Genomic DNA, 14962 nt, shown 5'->3' on the forward strand with positions numbered 1-14962 from the left:
ATGTGCGCAATTCAAGGTTGTCCATCCCTTTCCTTTCCCCTTTTACCGCTTTCACGTGCTTTCCTCCTCCTGTTCTCTCTCTCCTGCTTTTCCCCCTCAACTTCAGTGCCTATCTCTGTCCCCTATCTTGCCTTCACTCCTCTTCTCCTGAATTACTAGTCTCTTCTTGCACCCTAAGGTCCTGAGAGGAACAGGGAATCCAGATCAGTGAAGAGACAATGATTGACCATCCCACATGCACTGCCCATTGTCTCTGATGTTTGCCACTGCCCCAAATCTGAATCCTTAAGTGGCCCATTCTCCCCGCATTCCTTGCAGCTGCCACTCTGTGCTGGAAATAGTGAGATTCACATAATGGGAGAGCCCATGGAGGAAGCACCTAGAGCAGGAGTTGAAGAGACGACTGTTCTCTGAGACCTTGAGGTCCTTAGGAGCCGGAGGAATACAATAGCACGAAGAATGTTATGTCCTTGGCTCTTTTCTGCTGGAGAGAAACTTTTGAGGGAGGGACATCACATACGCACAGTGGCTGTGGTACATACATTCCCCCTCCCCCCCCCCCCCACCCTTAATGAGCATTGCCTTTGCACCAGTTCAGCTACACCCTTGGTAGCTAGTGTACAAGATCTCTTGGCAGCCCATATATGTGAGCACTTCCATTATTGCTACCATCAATAGAGCAGCCATGGTGGGAAGTTTTAAGTAAAATGCATGTGGAGATGAGGCCCAACAGAGCAGTTGCATCTGTCTGTGGTTAAAAGAAAGGACTCGAACACAGAACTCATGGATTTTTTTTTTTCCTGGCTCACTGTGGAATTCACAATCCACCAGTGCCCCAGTAAAATGGGGTTAATACCCACCTCACCGGGCTGTTATTAGTTTAATTAATATTTGTCCAGCTTTTGTGCCTCTAAGCACGTCACAAAGGGTTGCATTTAAATTTCAGCTTTTGTTGAATTCTGTTTGATTCTGTTGACCTCTCCAGACATTCTCTAAGGAGAATGTTTTTATGCACATGGCCATAACCATATAATGCATTCCTTCCAGGGAAGGTCTCACTTGATCTGTGATGGTGGGTTTTTGTTTTTTTTTGTTTTCCTCTTTACAGGATACCATATTTTGAAACAAGTGCAGTTAATGGAACTAATGTGACCAAGGCAGTTGAAACTCTGCTTGACCTTATCATGAAGCGCATGGAACGGTGCGTGGACAAGTCATGGATACCCGAGGGGGTAGTACGGTCCAATGGACACAGCTCTACTGAGCAGCTACATGAGGAGAAAGATAAAGGCAAATGTGGTTGTTGAGAAACCAACTTCATTGCAACAATTAAATTAACATATTTATGTTAAAGTATAGTACAGTTGTAGCTTAATGGATTCATTTATGAACAGCTCTTACCATATGGATATATAATAACAAAGCTGTATTAATTATTGGTATTTGCTTTCTAACAACATTAACCATTGCTTGGCAAATGTTTAATTTATTAGCAGTTAGCCAGACATATGTATGTTTAGGTTTGGTGCAACATTGGACACTCTCAACTTTCAGTATCTTAGTCTGTAACAATGGTAAACCAGTCAACTTAAGTCCTATTTGAACAGAAATGTTCCATCATTACAGCAATAATGATAAACAGCAAACTGTATGTGCTTTTCAAAAGCAGGCAAGTAATTTTACCTTGTTTTTCATGAATTATTAGTGTCTAATCATAGGGCTATTTTTATATGGAATAAAAAGCTGTCTAGAGAAATGCCAAGATGACACTTGTACAGCACTACTGCTATGCCATGCAGCCTTGAACTTGATCTTCTAAACTCCAACTGTACTATAGGAAAGATTCAATACATTCTAATTGATCACCTAACGTGAATTTCAAGAACATGCTGAGGCATATACATACCAAGGGCAGGTCTACACTTAAAATGTACCATTGGTGCAGCTGCACCACTCCACCACTTAAGTGAAGATACTCCTACACCAATGGGCGAGAGCTTTCCTGACGGCGTAGTTAATCTATCTTCATGTGAGGCGGTAGCTATGTCGACAAGAGAAGCTCTCCAATTGACATAGTGCTATCTACATGGGGGGTTAGGTCGGTATAACTGACTCACTCAGGCATGGATTTTTCATACCCCGGAGCAATGTAGTTATACCAATATAGGTCTGTAATGTAGATGGGGTGTGTGTTTATGAATGCATACGTTTTTATATACAAACTCTTTTATGTTTTAACAGGAATTTAGGGCAAGCTAAGTGCCAGCAAAATTTCATCAGAGCTAGTGCTTTGCACTGAATTTGTTTGTACCAAGCGTACATTTGGAACATTTCTTCTTCAAATTTGGACTGAAAATTTAAATATTGGTCTTATTCTGGTGAGCTATAACTGCCTAAGATATCAATGCTGTTTAAATTAGTATATCCGTAAATTTATAAAGCTGGTTTTCTTCTGTTTACCTCTGGGTCCTGTACATCTTGTACATGTTTTGTATGTGTTTTGTTCATTCCTTTTAGTCTCACCTAAAGTAGAACTGAGGGAGTATGTTTTGATTATGTAAAAGAATACTCTTTCTGGTGTATGATCATTTTTATTTATCCTCAGATATGATATAAGGACTAATCAGTATTTTTTTACATTTCTTTTCAGCCTGATTATGTGATATGCCTAATACTCTTTTCTACTGTAGCAGGTTCATATAACTCTAAAATATTGCCAAGTAAAGTCTCAACATGCCAAATCCAGAGTCTTTTTATAGACTTCTCATAGCAATTTGTTTACAGAACTCCAAAGCTACTGCTGCTTTTAGAAATTAAATATTTATTTATTTAAAAGTGCTAGTTATTTTGGCTACCACATGCTCAGGCAAACTTCTACAGTCAGATGGCAGCATGAGATGTAATGTAATATATTTTTAATTAAAAAAATTGAATATGTTAAAAGGACCAAAAATGTGTACTAGAAAGGTAGCTGAGAAGAAAGTGATATCTTCACTGAATTGAATAGAAACTTTGTACGTTTCCGATTGCTTTTTAGAAATACAGAAAGTGTTAAAACTCACTGCTAGCTGTCAAAAAACATTCCGTAAAGCAACGCGTTTGTTCTTTAACAAACACAAAATGTAAATATTGGATTTTTATCACAACCTACACAGGATATATAACCTTGTGCAATATAAGTTGAATGCGAAGGCACTATGACAGAAGTTAAAGCATTTTATATTGTATGAATTACTGTATTTTCTGCTGTACCATACCAAGAATCAAAATGCCTGTGGACCAGAGTTACTATAGTCTAATTCATGAGTGCCTTTCGAAGTTGCTATCGCCTGGGTGGCCAGTAGAGTAACTGTGGAACCCAACACATTTCAGTGCACTTAAGTGTCTGGGTTTTTAATGCAGAAATGTAACCCCTCACTTTTCAGAGGGTTCCAATGGAATTTTTGCCACCTATTAACTTTAATAGGAGTTGTGTGGCTAAAATAATTTCCAGTTCCTGAAAAAAGTAAGGATAAGTGCAGCCAACTACTGAGTTTAAATTACTACTGAGGTTACTTAAGTATATTTCCCTTTGAATGCACATGTTTAGATTTTATACTAAATACTGTAATTGCCATATTTTGTCCCACATTTGTATGTATCTATTTTACAGTGTTGTAAAATCAAAAATCTATCTTCATGAAATTGCTTTGATGTAACGCCATAAATACATACCTGTATTAAAAATCTATTATACCAATAGTTCAATCTATTTGAGTTATTTATAGCACAACTTTGCACCTACTGCAACTTTCAGCAGTGATTTGAGTCTCTTAACAGTCCTGTGAGTGACACCATTATACCAGTCTAGAGCTGGTCAAAAATCAGAATTTCCATGGTTTGGAAAATTCTGATATTTTAACATTTGTTTTTGTGCCAAATTAGGAAAAAAGGTTGAAATACTGAATTTTATGCTACTGGCATAAACAGTTGGGCTCCTTGCATCAATAAACAGGAGGGATTAGAAAACAGCCATTTGACTCCTATACAGCTATGGTTAAGGGTTTTATTGGGCTGATACAGTGCCTGTCAGCTGAGCCAACTTCACTATTTTGAATTGGTGGAATTGACCATGAAAATAGTCATTTTGTGCCTTCCCCAGTGTCAAATTAGTGGCAGTTTATAACAAAATTACTCTTTGTACACTAAATTTGCCAAAGCCTGAATGTTTTAGCTATTTTGACTGGGAAAGCTATCTTTGCTCCAAAGTCAGTCTTTTTTTCCACTCAAAGCATACAGACTCAGCATAGAGTTCAGTATAAATGGAGCCCATGTCTGAGCTGGTGACCAAACAAGAGTAACCTGGCATGGTAAGTAGTTTTATATTTTAGTATGTGACTTGGTCCAAATCATCACCCCTGCACCAAGCAGGAGTAAACTGGCCTTGGTGCAGAGATCCTGCATGCCATGGACAGAGGTAGGAGCAACATCTCCCTTCTGCAAGGTGCAGAGTGGGAAGTAGAACCGTCCTGCATCAGATGTGGTAGTCTGAAGATTGCGGAGTCCATGGTGAGTATCAGCTATGTCCTCATGCCCTCTTCAGGGGTGAATTCAATGCCCCCCTTTGTGACAACACAGGAAGGACTATCCCCAGAAAGCAGGTGTAGGGAGTGCCTTCTCACATCCTACCCCATTGGCCCTCCTCTGGGGGAGGAAGAAGGTAAGATTTTTTAAAAAATTTTTTTTTCAATCTCAAAGACTCCAAACCACCGAGGAAATGAGCCCTGTCTTGCTCTTACACTGAATAAGTTGCATAAAAGGACTTGATCCTGCAAGGTCCTGAGCACGCTGACCCAATCCCTCAAAACACTTAAGCAGTACCTAATTTGAATCATGTGATTAGTTTTACTGACTTAGGACGCTTCATGTGCTTAAGTGCTTTCCTGAACTGGGCCGGAGTGCTCAGCACCTCGCAAGATCAAGCTCTAGAACAGGGGTTCTCAAACTTCATTGCACTGTGACCCCCCCCCCCCCCCCCCGCCCTTCTGACAAAAATTACTACACAACCCCAGGAGGCGGGATCGAAACCCACACCTGCCTGAGTCCCGCTGCCCTGGGTTGGGGGGCCAAAGCTCAAGGGGTTCAGTCCCAGACAGGGGGCCTGTAACCTGAACTCTGCCAGCCAGGGCTGAAGCCCTCAGTCTTCAGCTTTGGCCCCAGCAAGTCTAAGCCAGCCTTGGCAACCCCATTAAAATGGGGTCCTGACCCACTCTGGGGTCCTGACCCACAGTTTGAGAACCTCTGCTCTAGAAGAACTTGTAAGTGTGGTCTGAACTATCCATCACTACGTTAAGAGTGAGACATATGAGAAGCCATCACAGCTTTGCTCAATAGTTTGGCATAGGCCAGCAGACAAAAGAGCTACTCGGACTACTGCAAAACCTTCTTCAGGCTCACTGTAAGTAACTCTTTAAGGTAGTTGAGTCATAGAATCATAGAAGATTAGGGTTGGAAGAGACCTCAGGAGTCATTTAGTCCAACCTCCTAGTCAAAGCAGGACCAACCCCATCTAAATCATCCCAGCCAGGGCTTTGTCAAGCCGGGCCTTAAAAACCTCTAAGGATGGAGATTCCACCACCTCCCTAGGTAACCCATTCCTGTGCTTCACCACCTTCAGAGTGAAATAATTTTTCCTAATATCCAACTCAGACTTCCCTCACTGCAACTTGAGACCATTGCTTCTTGTTCTGTCATCTGCCACCACTGAGAACAGCCTAGCTCCATCCTCTTCGGAACCCTCTTTCAGGTAGTTGAAGGCTACTATCAAATCCCCCCTCACTCTTCTGCAGACTAAATAAGCCCAATTCCCTCAGTCTCTCCTCATAAGTCATGTGCCCCAGCCCCCTAATCATTTTCGTTGCCCTCCGTTGGATTCTCTCCCATTTGTCCATCCTTTCTGTAGTGGGGGTCCCAAAACTGGACACATTACTCCAGATGTGGCCTCACCAGTGCAGAATAGAGGGAAATAATCACTTCCCACGATCTGCTGACAACGCTCCTACTAATGCAGCCCAATATGCCATTGGCCTTCTTGGCAACAAGGGCACACCATAGACTCATATCCAGCTTCTCCTCCACTATAATCCCCAGGTCCTTCTCTGCAGAACTGCCGTTTAGCCACTCAGTCCCCAGCCTGTAGCGGTGCCTGGAATTCTTCTGTCCTAAGTTCAGGACTCTGCACTTGTCCTTGTTGAACCTCATCAGATTTCTTTTGGCCCAATCCTCCAATTTGTCCAGGTCACTCTGGCTTCTATCCCTACCCTCCAGCGTATCTACGTCTCCCCCCAGCTTAGTGTCAACCGTGAACTTGCTGAGGGTGAAATCAATCCCATCATCGATGAAGATGTTGAACAAAACTGGTCCCAGGACCGACCCCCGGGTCACTCCGCTTGATGCCAGTTGCCAACTAGACATCAAGCCATTGATCACTACCCATTGAGCCCAACGATCTAGTCAGCTTTCTATCCACCCTATAGTCAAACAATCCCTTTCAATAATTGATCTTATTTCTAGCTCAAGCAAACTCCAATCTACATTCTTTCAGAGCTCAGGGATGTACATTTCAAACCAGAACACAATGATCCTGACTTGGTACACACCGAAAAAGGAGATTTAACACTTTACTGAGAAAAAATAATCCAGCTGAAAGTGCTTGTTTACTATTATTGTGACTTAACATTCCCAGCTTATCTGTTGCAGGCTTTGTCTGCCAAGTCTGTAATCCAGGCTGTTTAAACCACAGAGGCCACCAAAGACTTTGCAGTGCAATATTGTTACCAAAAGTAAACTGAACGGTTGTGAAATAAATACAGTCCAAAGGGGAAAAATCACAAAAGGCAGGCTGCTCTGACCAATCAAATTGAAGGGGACTAGGGATTGTAACTGTGTATGCCAGACACCAGAACACAGCAAAGCAGCCCCGAGCTAGCTTGTTTACTTTGTTGGGTTTGCCCCTAGTCAGCTAGTAGGCATGTTCATAGCTTCCATCCTAAGATTGCATTGTGTCTGTGAGTGTCTCTCTATTATTTCCTCTTATCAGCCTGCGTCTGTCCAGTCTTCAGTCACAGACGCAGCACATTCCCTCTCGGGTGGAGGAAGAGACTAATATATTCTGTACAGCTCTCTCTCGCTGTCTGTTTGTGCCAGTTGAAAGCAAGTGTTCCCTGGGGGAATGAGGGGACTGAGACAGTGCTGCTCACCTGTGTCATGTGCTAGCCTTGGTCTCCTGCACAACAGGGTGGCTCAGACTGGGCTTTTAAACACACCTCAGATGCTCTGTGATTGTGACAATGAGATCTGAAAATCCCACATTGCAGCCTTTCCGTGCCAAACTGCCCCTTCTCTTTTTCTCTTTTAGAAATCTGTATACTCAAAAACTGCTCTAGGCATGTGCTGTTCAACAGCTGGCATATGTGAGTTCGAGGTGAGCCTCGTCGGAGTGAAGCCTAGCTTTACAGAGATGCCTGTTTTTAATTGTCTGCTAAGGAAAAGCCCCAGCACCCCACACCAGAATGGTAGATTGTTTCTACAGTATCTTCTCTTCTGGAGATCTCAGAGCACTTCACAAAGGTGACTCAAGTTTTTCACCCACCACCGTCCTGTGAAGGAATAATAATACGACTCAGTGTTAAGTATGGAACAGTAACCCACTTTTAGATTGGGGGGGGGGGGGGAGAGGGAATAAGTCTCAGTAAACTTGTGAGCTTAATTTTGTAGTATAATCTCCATTTTGGACTAGAACAGCCATTTTGTCTGAGGGGGCTGCTAAGCACATGTCAACCCTTAAGCAGGGCGCAAGGTGGTTTGTGTGTTCCAGACAGCTTCCTTGATCACTAATTCAATTACTACAGCTGAGAAAAAAGAAAAGGAGTACTTGTGGCACCTTAGACACTAACCAATTTATTTGAGCATAAGATTTCTGTAGCTCACGAAAGCTTATGCTCAAATAAATTGGTTAGTCTCTAAGGTGCCACAAGTACTCCTTTTCTTTTTGCGAATACAGACTAACACGGTTGCTACTCTGAAATATGGCTGAGAAGTCATCACTGAGCAATGGAAGGCCTTTCAGCAGCTGGTCCAGTCCCATGGAATGATGAACTCTTTTCCCAGAAGCCAGACTGTGGGAAGGGCCTGGAATTCTTCAATCTGGGCACATGGCAGAAGAGGACACAGACAGTCTTAAAGATGAGGAGCATGGGGATGGGGGGGGTTCATCACCACATGCAAGAAGACTGGGTTGGAGAGAGAGCAGAGACTCAGCCTCTCCTAAAACCATGGGTTCCAGCAGGACTGCAAAGGTGTGTGGGTGTGGGGGGGAGCCCCCCTTCAGCTCAACCCTCCTGGAGCCCCTGAGGGAACCTGCACCCCACCCATCCCTGCCACTGCCCCAGCCCCTGCCACCTCCACTGTTCTATGTGGACCGAGTAGAGAAGGAGACAGACAGACACTGAAGGTGTCCTGCTGCTGATACAAACCCAGCTGGCTGCTGTGGAGACTTTTCAGTTTTGCTGCTAGAGGGACAGTAACCAACACAAAAGGGGGGAGGGATAGCTCAGTGGTTTGAGCATTGGCCTGATACACCTAGGCTTGTAAGTTCAATCCTTGAGGGGACCATATAAGGATCCAGGACAAAAATTGGGGATTGGCCCTGCTTTGAGCAGGGGGTTGGACTAGATGACCTCCAGAGGTCCCTTCCAACCCTGTGATTCTGTGTGGGAGGTGCTGCATGGGGAGGGGGCAGGTGATCAAACATTTTAAAGGGACAGGACAGCACACCTGCCCCACCAACTCTGCCACCCCACCACTCTAGTCCAACCCTCCTCTTCCCCTCTCAGATGCCCCCCCCTCCACCCACCCTCCAGGAGCTCCTGCCTCCCCACCCCCTAGCCCAACCCTTCTGGAGCCTCTACCCTCTCCCCTCAATCCTCCTTGAACCCTTGAGGGAGCCCTCCCCAACCAACTCCACCTTCCCACAGCTTCCCCACCCAACAGCCTGACCATCCTGGAGCCCCTGCCTCTCCCTCCGCCACCTACCACCGCCCCAGCACACCTAACCTTACCGTCCCTGGTGGCAACCCTGAGGCCCTTGGGTGGCAGGTCCATCCTGCTTCACAGACCTGGTTAGTCCCTGCTGCCAGGAGGAGCCACTGCTGCAGTTTTGACAGCTAGCGGGTGAAGGCCCAACTGCTGACACATGGCATGATGCAGCAGGATGCCCAGGTGCCAGCTGCCCAGGCCAGGCCATTGCATACTCCCTCTCAGCCAGGTTTTAAAAAGTAGAGGGGCAATAGCATATTCCTGAAATGCTGATAAGACTTTGGATTTACAGCTGGGGTGAGATCAGCTTCAGGTAGGATGAGACTCAGGACCTTATTTTGCAAACATCTATAACTCTCAAGAGCTTTTTAAGAGTAAAGTGAGCATGGCTAAGAATTCCTTTGCTAAGCCTGTGTTCCTTGCTTACTGCCGCATTAGCCCCAAAGGGGTTAAACAAGAAGCAAGAGCATAGGTGGAGCCCTGGGGCAGGATATGTAAGCAACCGGGGGCTTGGGAGGTCTGAGGCACTGGTTCCAGGGTTTAGGTGGATGGAGTGTGGAGTCCCATGTCTCAAGAAAGGGCTCAGCCAAGGGGGTCTGAGCCTGGGAGTCTGCCTTAGAGCCCCATAGCTAGGGACACTGACTAGACTCAGCACAAGAACCAGCTGTCTTAGAAGCAATGGCACCCAGCATTTAGGGCCACTTACAACCTGGCCCAATCCCCCTTCTGGGTGGACACCAATCTGTTGTAATATACACCTTAGACAGTAACATATTGAGCTGTCAGTTTTAAAGCAGAACTCACCATTGATGTTAATGGGGCATTCTGCTTAAATATCAATTGTACAATAGAACACGAAGCTCTTACTGATGGGGGGGGGGGAGGCGTGGGGGGAATGGGGCACCGAGAAGTAATTTCCTTGAAGTTACAGAGTGAATCAATGGTAGATTTTAAAATGTAACGCCATAATCATGACTCTTAGTCCCTGAGTCTAAGCACTGCGTGCACTCCCTTGCTTGGCATTATACTGAATTTTGGCATTTGGGGGCATTTTCTATTTTACTCAAAATTTTTCACATTTAAAACAGAATTTTGCAAACACAGTGAGAGCCCAGAGGCTGTCAAACATAATCTTATTTCCTAGTCCTGCTCCATTCTAGGGCGGTCAGCTATGTTTCAAGGAAATAAGCGTCAACCATGTGAAAAAGTGACAACAAAGCTTATTTTTAAAGGGACAGCACCATACAATGATTTTCCTCCCAATCCCATTCCTTGGGGATTAGTCCTGTCTGTAGAAGCCTGAGCTGCTCCCAGCTTTTATCAAAACCATTCTCTATGGGAAGGACAGGCAGGAGTGTGGTTGTCAGCTTCTCACACAATGGATTAAAATAAGTGAGCATGATGCTGACAGTAGGTATGATCAGTGGGTAAATGCACTACATGTTCCTTTGCATTTTCCTGCTCTAGCTGTGAACACTAGATCAGTGATTTTCAAACATTTTTTCTGGTGACCCAGTTGAAGAAAATTATTGATGCCTCTGACACAACGGAGCTGGCGATGAGGAGTTGGGGTGTGGGAGGGGCTCAGGGCTGGGGCAGAGGGTTGCGGTGTGGGGGCTCCAGGTTTGGGGGGGCTCAGGGCTGGGGTAGGGGGTTGGGGTGCAGGAGGGGGTCAGGGCTCTGGGCTGGGGGTGCAGGCTCTGGGGTGGGGCCGGGGATGAGGCTTTGGGGTGCAGGAAGGGCCTCCAGGTTTGGGGGGGGCTCAGGGCTGGGGCAGGGGGTTGGGGCGCAGGCTTACCTCAGGCGGCTCCCGGTCAGTGGTGCAGCGGGGGTGCAGAGGCAGGCCTCCCGCCTGTCCTGGCACCATGGACTGCCCTGCGCCCCGGAAGCGGCCAGCAGCCAGTCTGGCTCGGTGGAGGCGCACAAGCGGCTCCATGTGGCTCTCGCCTGCAGGTACTGCCTCCACCAGCTCCCATTGGCTGGTGCTGGGTCGAGACCCACAGTCTGAAAACCACTGCACTAGACAGTGCACGAAGGGGGTTTTGTTTATTTGTGGGGTTTTTTAATGATTTAGAAGTTACTGCTCCAGTTGGCCACCAGGTGGAGCTCTCTCTTAGATTTGAAGCAGGCTTGGAGATCTGAGATTGCATATATAGTCCAACTACCGCTTGGATAAGAACAAAATCCTTTTGCCCCGATTTCTCATTTTGGGGCTAATAAACTCTGGGTGCAAAATAAGACGCCACCCCTCCAGTACCAATTGGACTTACCCTCCAGGCTAATAGAAAAGGAGGACTTGTGGCACCTTAGAGACTAACAAATTTATTTGAGCATAAGCTTTCGTGAGCTACAGCTCACTTCATCGGATGCATTCAGTGGAAAATACAGTGGGGAGATTTATATACATAGAGAACATGAAACAATGGGTGTTACCATACACACTGTAATGAGCGTGATCACTTAAGGTGAGCTATTACCAGCAGGAGAGCGGGGGTGGGGGGGAAACCTTTTGTAGAGATGGTGACTAATAGTGACCCTCCACCCCTCAAAGGTAGTGTTTTGAAACACCAGAGCAGATTTGCAGTTGGGGACAATGTCCTTGACAGTTCTTGTCATTGTGGTGCACAGTAATCTGGCTCCCACAGAGTTTGTGGCAGTGGTAAGACTGTGTGGCATGTGTAGGTTACTACCACTTGTCTTTATGCCAAACAGTGTGGTACTCCCCTGAGCTATGTTGTAGTTTCAGTCAGTACCAACACATACTTCTGATTGTGATCTCCTATAAGAAACAGATTCACTGGTATGAGAAAGTCTTTGGTCTTTGGATCTATTGTGATGAACTGCAATCAAGGTTTGATGGTTCATCAGGGCAGACTGAACACAAGACCAGACGACTTCCTTCTGAAGCAGTAACATCCCAGATTATAGATCCTAAATGCTACAGTGATGTCCCAAACTACAGCTCCTGAATACTACCAGTACAGTATGTACAGGGTGTAAGGCTAAAGTAGCGGGATGGATCCTTACTGATTGAACACATCTCAGCTCCCATATGTTTAAGGAGGTTGGACTATGCAGGAAATACACATAAAGACTAAAATACTACATTTTATTCCATAAGAGCTCCCGGAGAAACAAGAATGCAACAATAATAATATAATGTAATAATGACCTGAGTAGATTGGGGCATCAGAGCTAAGAGGTAGTTTAAAACTGTGGGCAACTATGCTGTTTATAGCCTCTGGAGAGAAAGCAGAGGCTGTTTGGCCTGCAGGGGAACTCAGCATGCAGGCAGGGAACTGTGCGGTGAAGGTCTCCACCCAAGGGCACTGATGGCTGAGCTGAGAGCCTAAAAGTGGGTGCCCTTGTGGGTCCATGAGGGAAATAAGATGCAGTTTTCATGAACTGTGACAATCTCCACAATTGCTTTGCCAGAGCAAATCTGTCCCGGAGCACAGTTATCTCAGTGGGATGAAGGGGAGAGGGGCGTTTCAGGTAGTAAGGAGGCTTATGCCCTCCAAAAGGAAGACAATCTTTACCGTTTCCCCTCCGATATGGCAGTGACCACTGCTGAAGCAGTAGTCGATCAAATCTCCTGTGCAGAAGCAGCCATTAGCATTCAGGAGGAGGCACCCTATTTGCTTTACCATTTCACGTTCAAATATTTGTTTGTGTTCCTATTTAAAGAGTATATTTCCTTGTGGTGTTCCTTTAGCCTGTTGGGGCCTTCAAGCTGAGCCCATATGTCTAGCTATGTTGCAGTGTGTGGTTAGGAGGGGCAGTTTGGTTGGACTGTGTTGCAGTGTGTGGCCTGTGAGAAGTTAGATCATTGTTGTGTCTTTGCATATTGTCTTTTACACAACATTAAGAGTATGAGGAAAACTGGGTTCCAAATAACTGTTTTTAATAACTACATACAAGCCACGTTACTTGGATACACTGCTGTTCTGTTAGGCTTCTCATGGCTTCTGCAACACAAGAGACTTTGAAACTATTTAAAGGGCTACTATAAAATTCCTGCACACAATCTCTTCTGTGTAAGATTCAGCTCTGGGAAGTTTCAGAGTAACCGCCGTGTTAGTCTGTATTCGCAAAAAGAAGAGGAGTACTTGTGGCACCTTAGAGACTAACCAATTTATTTGAGCATGAGCTTTCGTGAGCTACAGCTCACTTCATCGGATGCATACTGTGGAATGTTTTAAATTAGTATGCTTTTAACTTCAGGAGTGCTATTTGTTGGATATGTAAATGAAGTGAAATTTATTTATATGTTTGTTGATATATTTTTCTATTATTTCCTCTTTTATGGGTAAGTCCTGGTTAGTGAGTTCTTCCACCAGACATATAGTGTAATGGCTTCTCTTGCAAAAGAAGGTAAACTTTTGTTATACTTGTAGTATCAGGAATCCAATTAAGATATTGTCCTGAGAGGGACTTGTTTATCTTCACCCAAGAGTTTTCATTTGGATTGCAGTAACTCCGAATTATTATTGGCTATATTATTGGTCACTAACTCCTCCATAGTTTACAGTTATGTCTAATTACTTTAAAGTCAATAAAACTGAGTATAAAAACAATAAAGTGTCCTTACCACCTCATAAACCATTACTTTTGTGGTCAGTAGCTTACAGGCACAACACAGCCAACATGTGAGAGACATAAAAGTATATTTGGGCCAGAATTGAATGACAGACCTCACAATCAGTTACCACAGGGGCTCCAATCATATGCAGCACCTCACTTTGCCCCAGTGGAAATCACCATGTTTGAAGAGTAATTCCTCCTATAGTAGGTTGTCCTGGGGTGGGAGACAAAAACTCCATGAGGGTCTCCCTGTGGAGCTACTTCAGATCATTCCAGGAGCAAGGCAAGGTCTTGTCACCCTCTACTTTCCCCTCCCCATGGAATAAGCCACATCTCCATACCCAAAATCCAGTGGATCTCCTGGGATCTGCAGGAGGACAGGACCACACCAGTGAAATGCCTGTATTAGGGTCCCTGTCCCCCAAACATGGAGTGGCTCCATAAAAAAAAGCAATATAGTTTGGAACCTTATTACTTTTTTCTACTAATCTGCTAATTACTAATTACTTTTTCCTACTAATCAGGGTTGGTGGAGGACTATCACCTCTACTTGTGCAGATTCTGTAGTATTATGAATTGTGGTAACTCCTGCAGCTGTTTGGAGTCATATTGATTTCACGAAGGACCCAAACAGACCAAAAGGTCTGGCCATAGACAGCAGCTTGCAGAATTGGGGCCTTGATTTCTTAAAACTAATGAGATTTTAGTTTCACATTTTGTTAAACCGTTAAACATCTGAGAAAATGTTATAAATTTTTTTAATGAAGTTGAAACAGCATCTCAGTTGTTTTATGTTGTTTAATTTTTTAAAACTTCAGCTGATTGTTTTAAACTTTTGTTTATGCCCTGATCCTACAGAGACTTAAGCATGTCAGTGGGGCTATTTAGGCTTTGCATGATCAGGGCTTTAGATATTATTAATAATCATCCATCATCTTAATTACAGTAATGGCAAGGACCAGCCAAGATTGGGGTGCCATAATGCTAGGTGCAGGATAAACACAGAGCGGAAGATAGTTCCTGCCCCAAAGAGTTTACAATCAACATTTTGTTGTATTTTTATGCCATTCAACTATATTTTTATCTCAAACAGCTGGGAAAATTACCAATTTAATTCTTTAAAAAACAACACCCTTTTCATTGACGCAGAGAGTAATTATGTGAATTAAATGAAAGTTGGACCCTGTTTCTTGATACATTTGGACAAAGAAATGCTGAGCTAGCTCAGATAATGCCGGACTTCCATTCCACTGAAACTTGCTGCTATTCCCTCCAGCCTCCTGCACGCTCCTGCCTTCATGTC

General features: G+C 44.5%; 1 protein-coding gene and 1 long non-coding RNA gene across 10 annotated transcripts in view; one reads left to right on the plus strand and one right to left on the minus strand.

The window, feature by feature from the left end:
* The window catches only part of RAB27A (RAB27A, member RAS oncogene family), a 71342-nt gene extending 67601 nt beyond the window's left edge, over positions 1–3741 (plus strand). For 8 of the 9 annotated variants that reach the window (XM_027818821.3, XM_043523371.1, XM_027818822.3 and 5 more), the window contains one exon: positions 1109–3741. In XM_027818821.3, coding sequence (XP_027674622.1) covers positions 1109–1307 — 199 coding nt within the window. In that variant the 3' untranslated portion in view covers positions 1308–3741. The remainder of the gene's footprint in view (positions 1–1108) is intronic. The other variant, XM_043523372.1, reaches the window with a different exon arrangement.
* On the minus strand, positions 3452–11157 carry LOC122461889. Its single transcript, XR_006284135.1, has 2 exons — positions 10874–11157; positions 3452–7637 (listed from the first exon to the last, which is right to left on the minus strand). It is a non-coding gene; the product is annotated as an uncharacterized LOC122461889 (long non-coding RNA).
* Between the last annotated feature and the right edge of the window lie 3805 nt (positions 11158–14962).

This window comes from Chelonia mydas, chromosome 10 (assembly GCF_015237465.2).
Source record: "Chelonia mydas isolate rCheMyd1 chromosome 10, rCheMyd1.pri.v2, whole genome shotgun sequence".
Classification (NCBI taxonomy): domain Eukaryota; kingdom Metazoa; phylum Chordata; order Testudines; family Cheloniidae; genus Chelonia; species Chelonia mydas.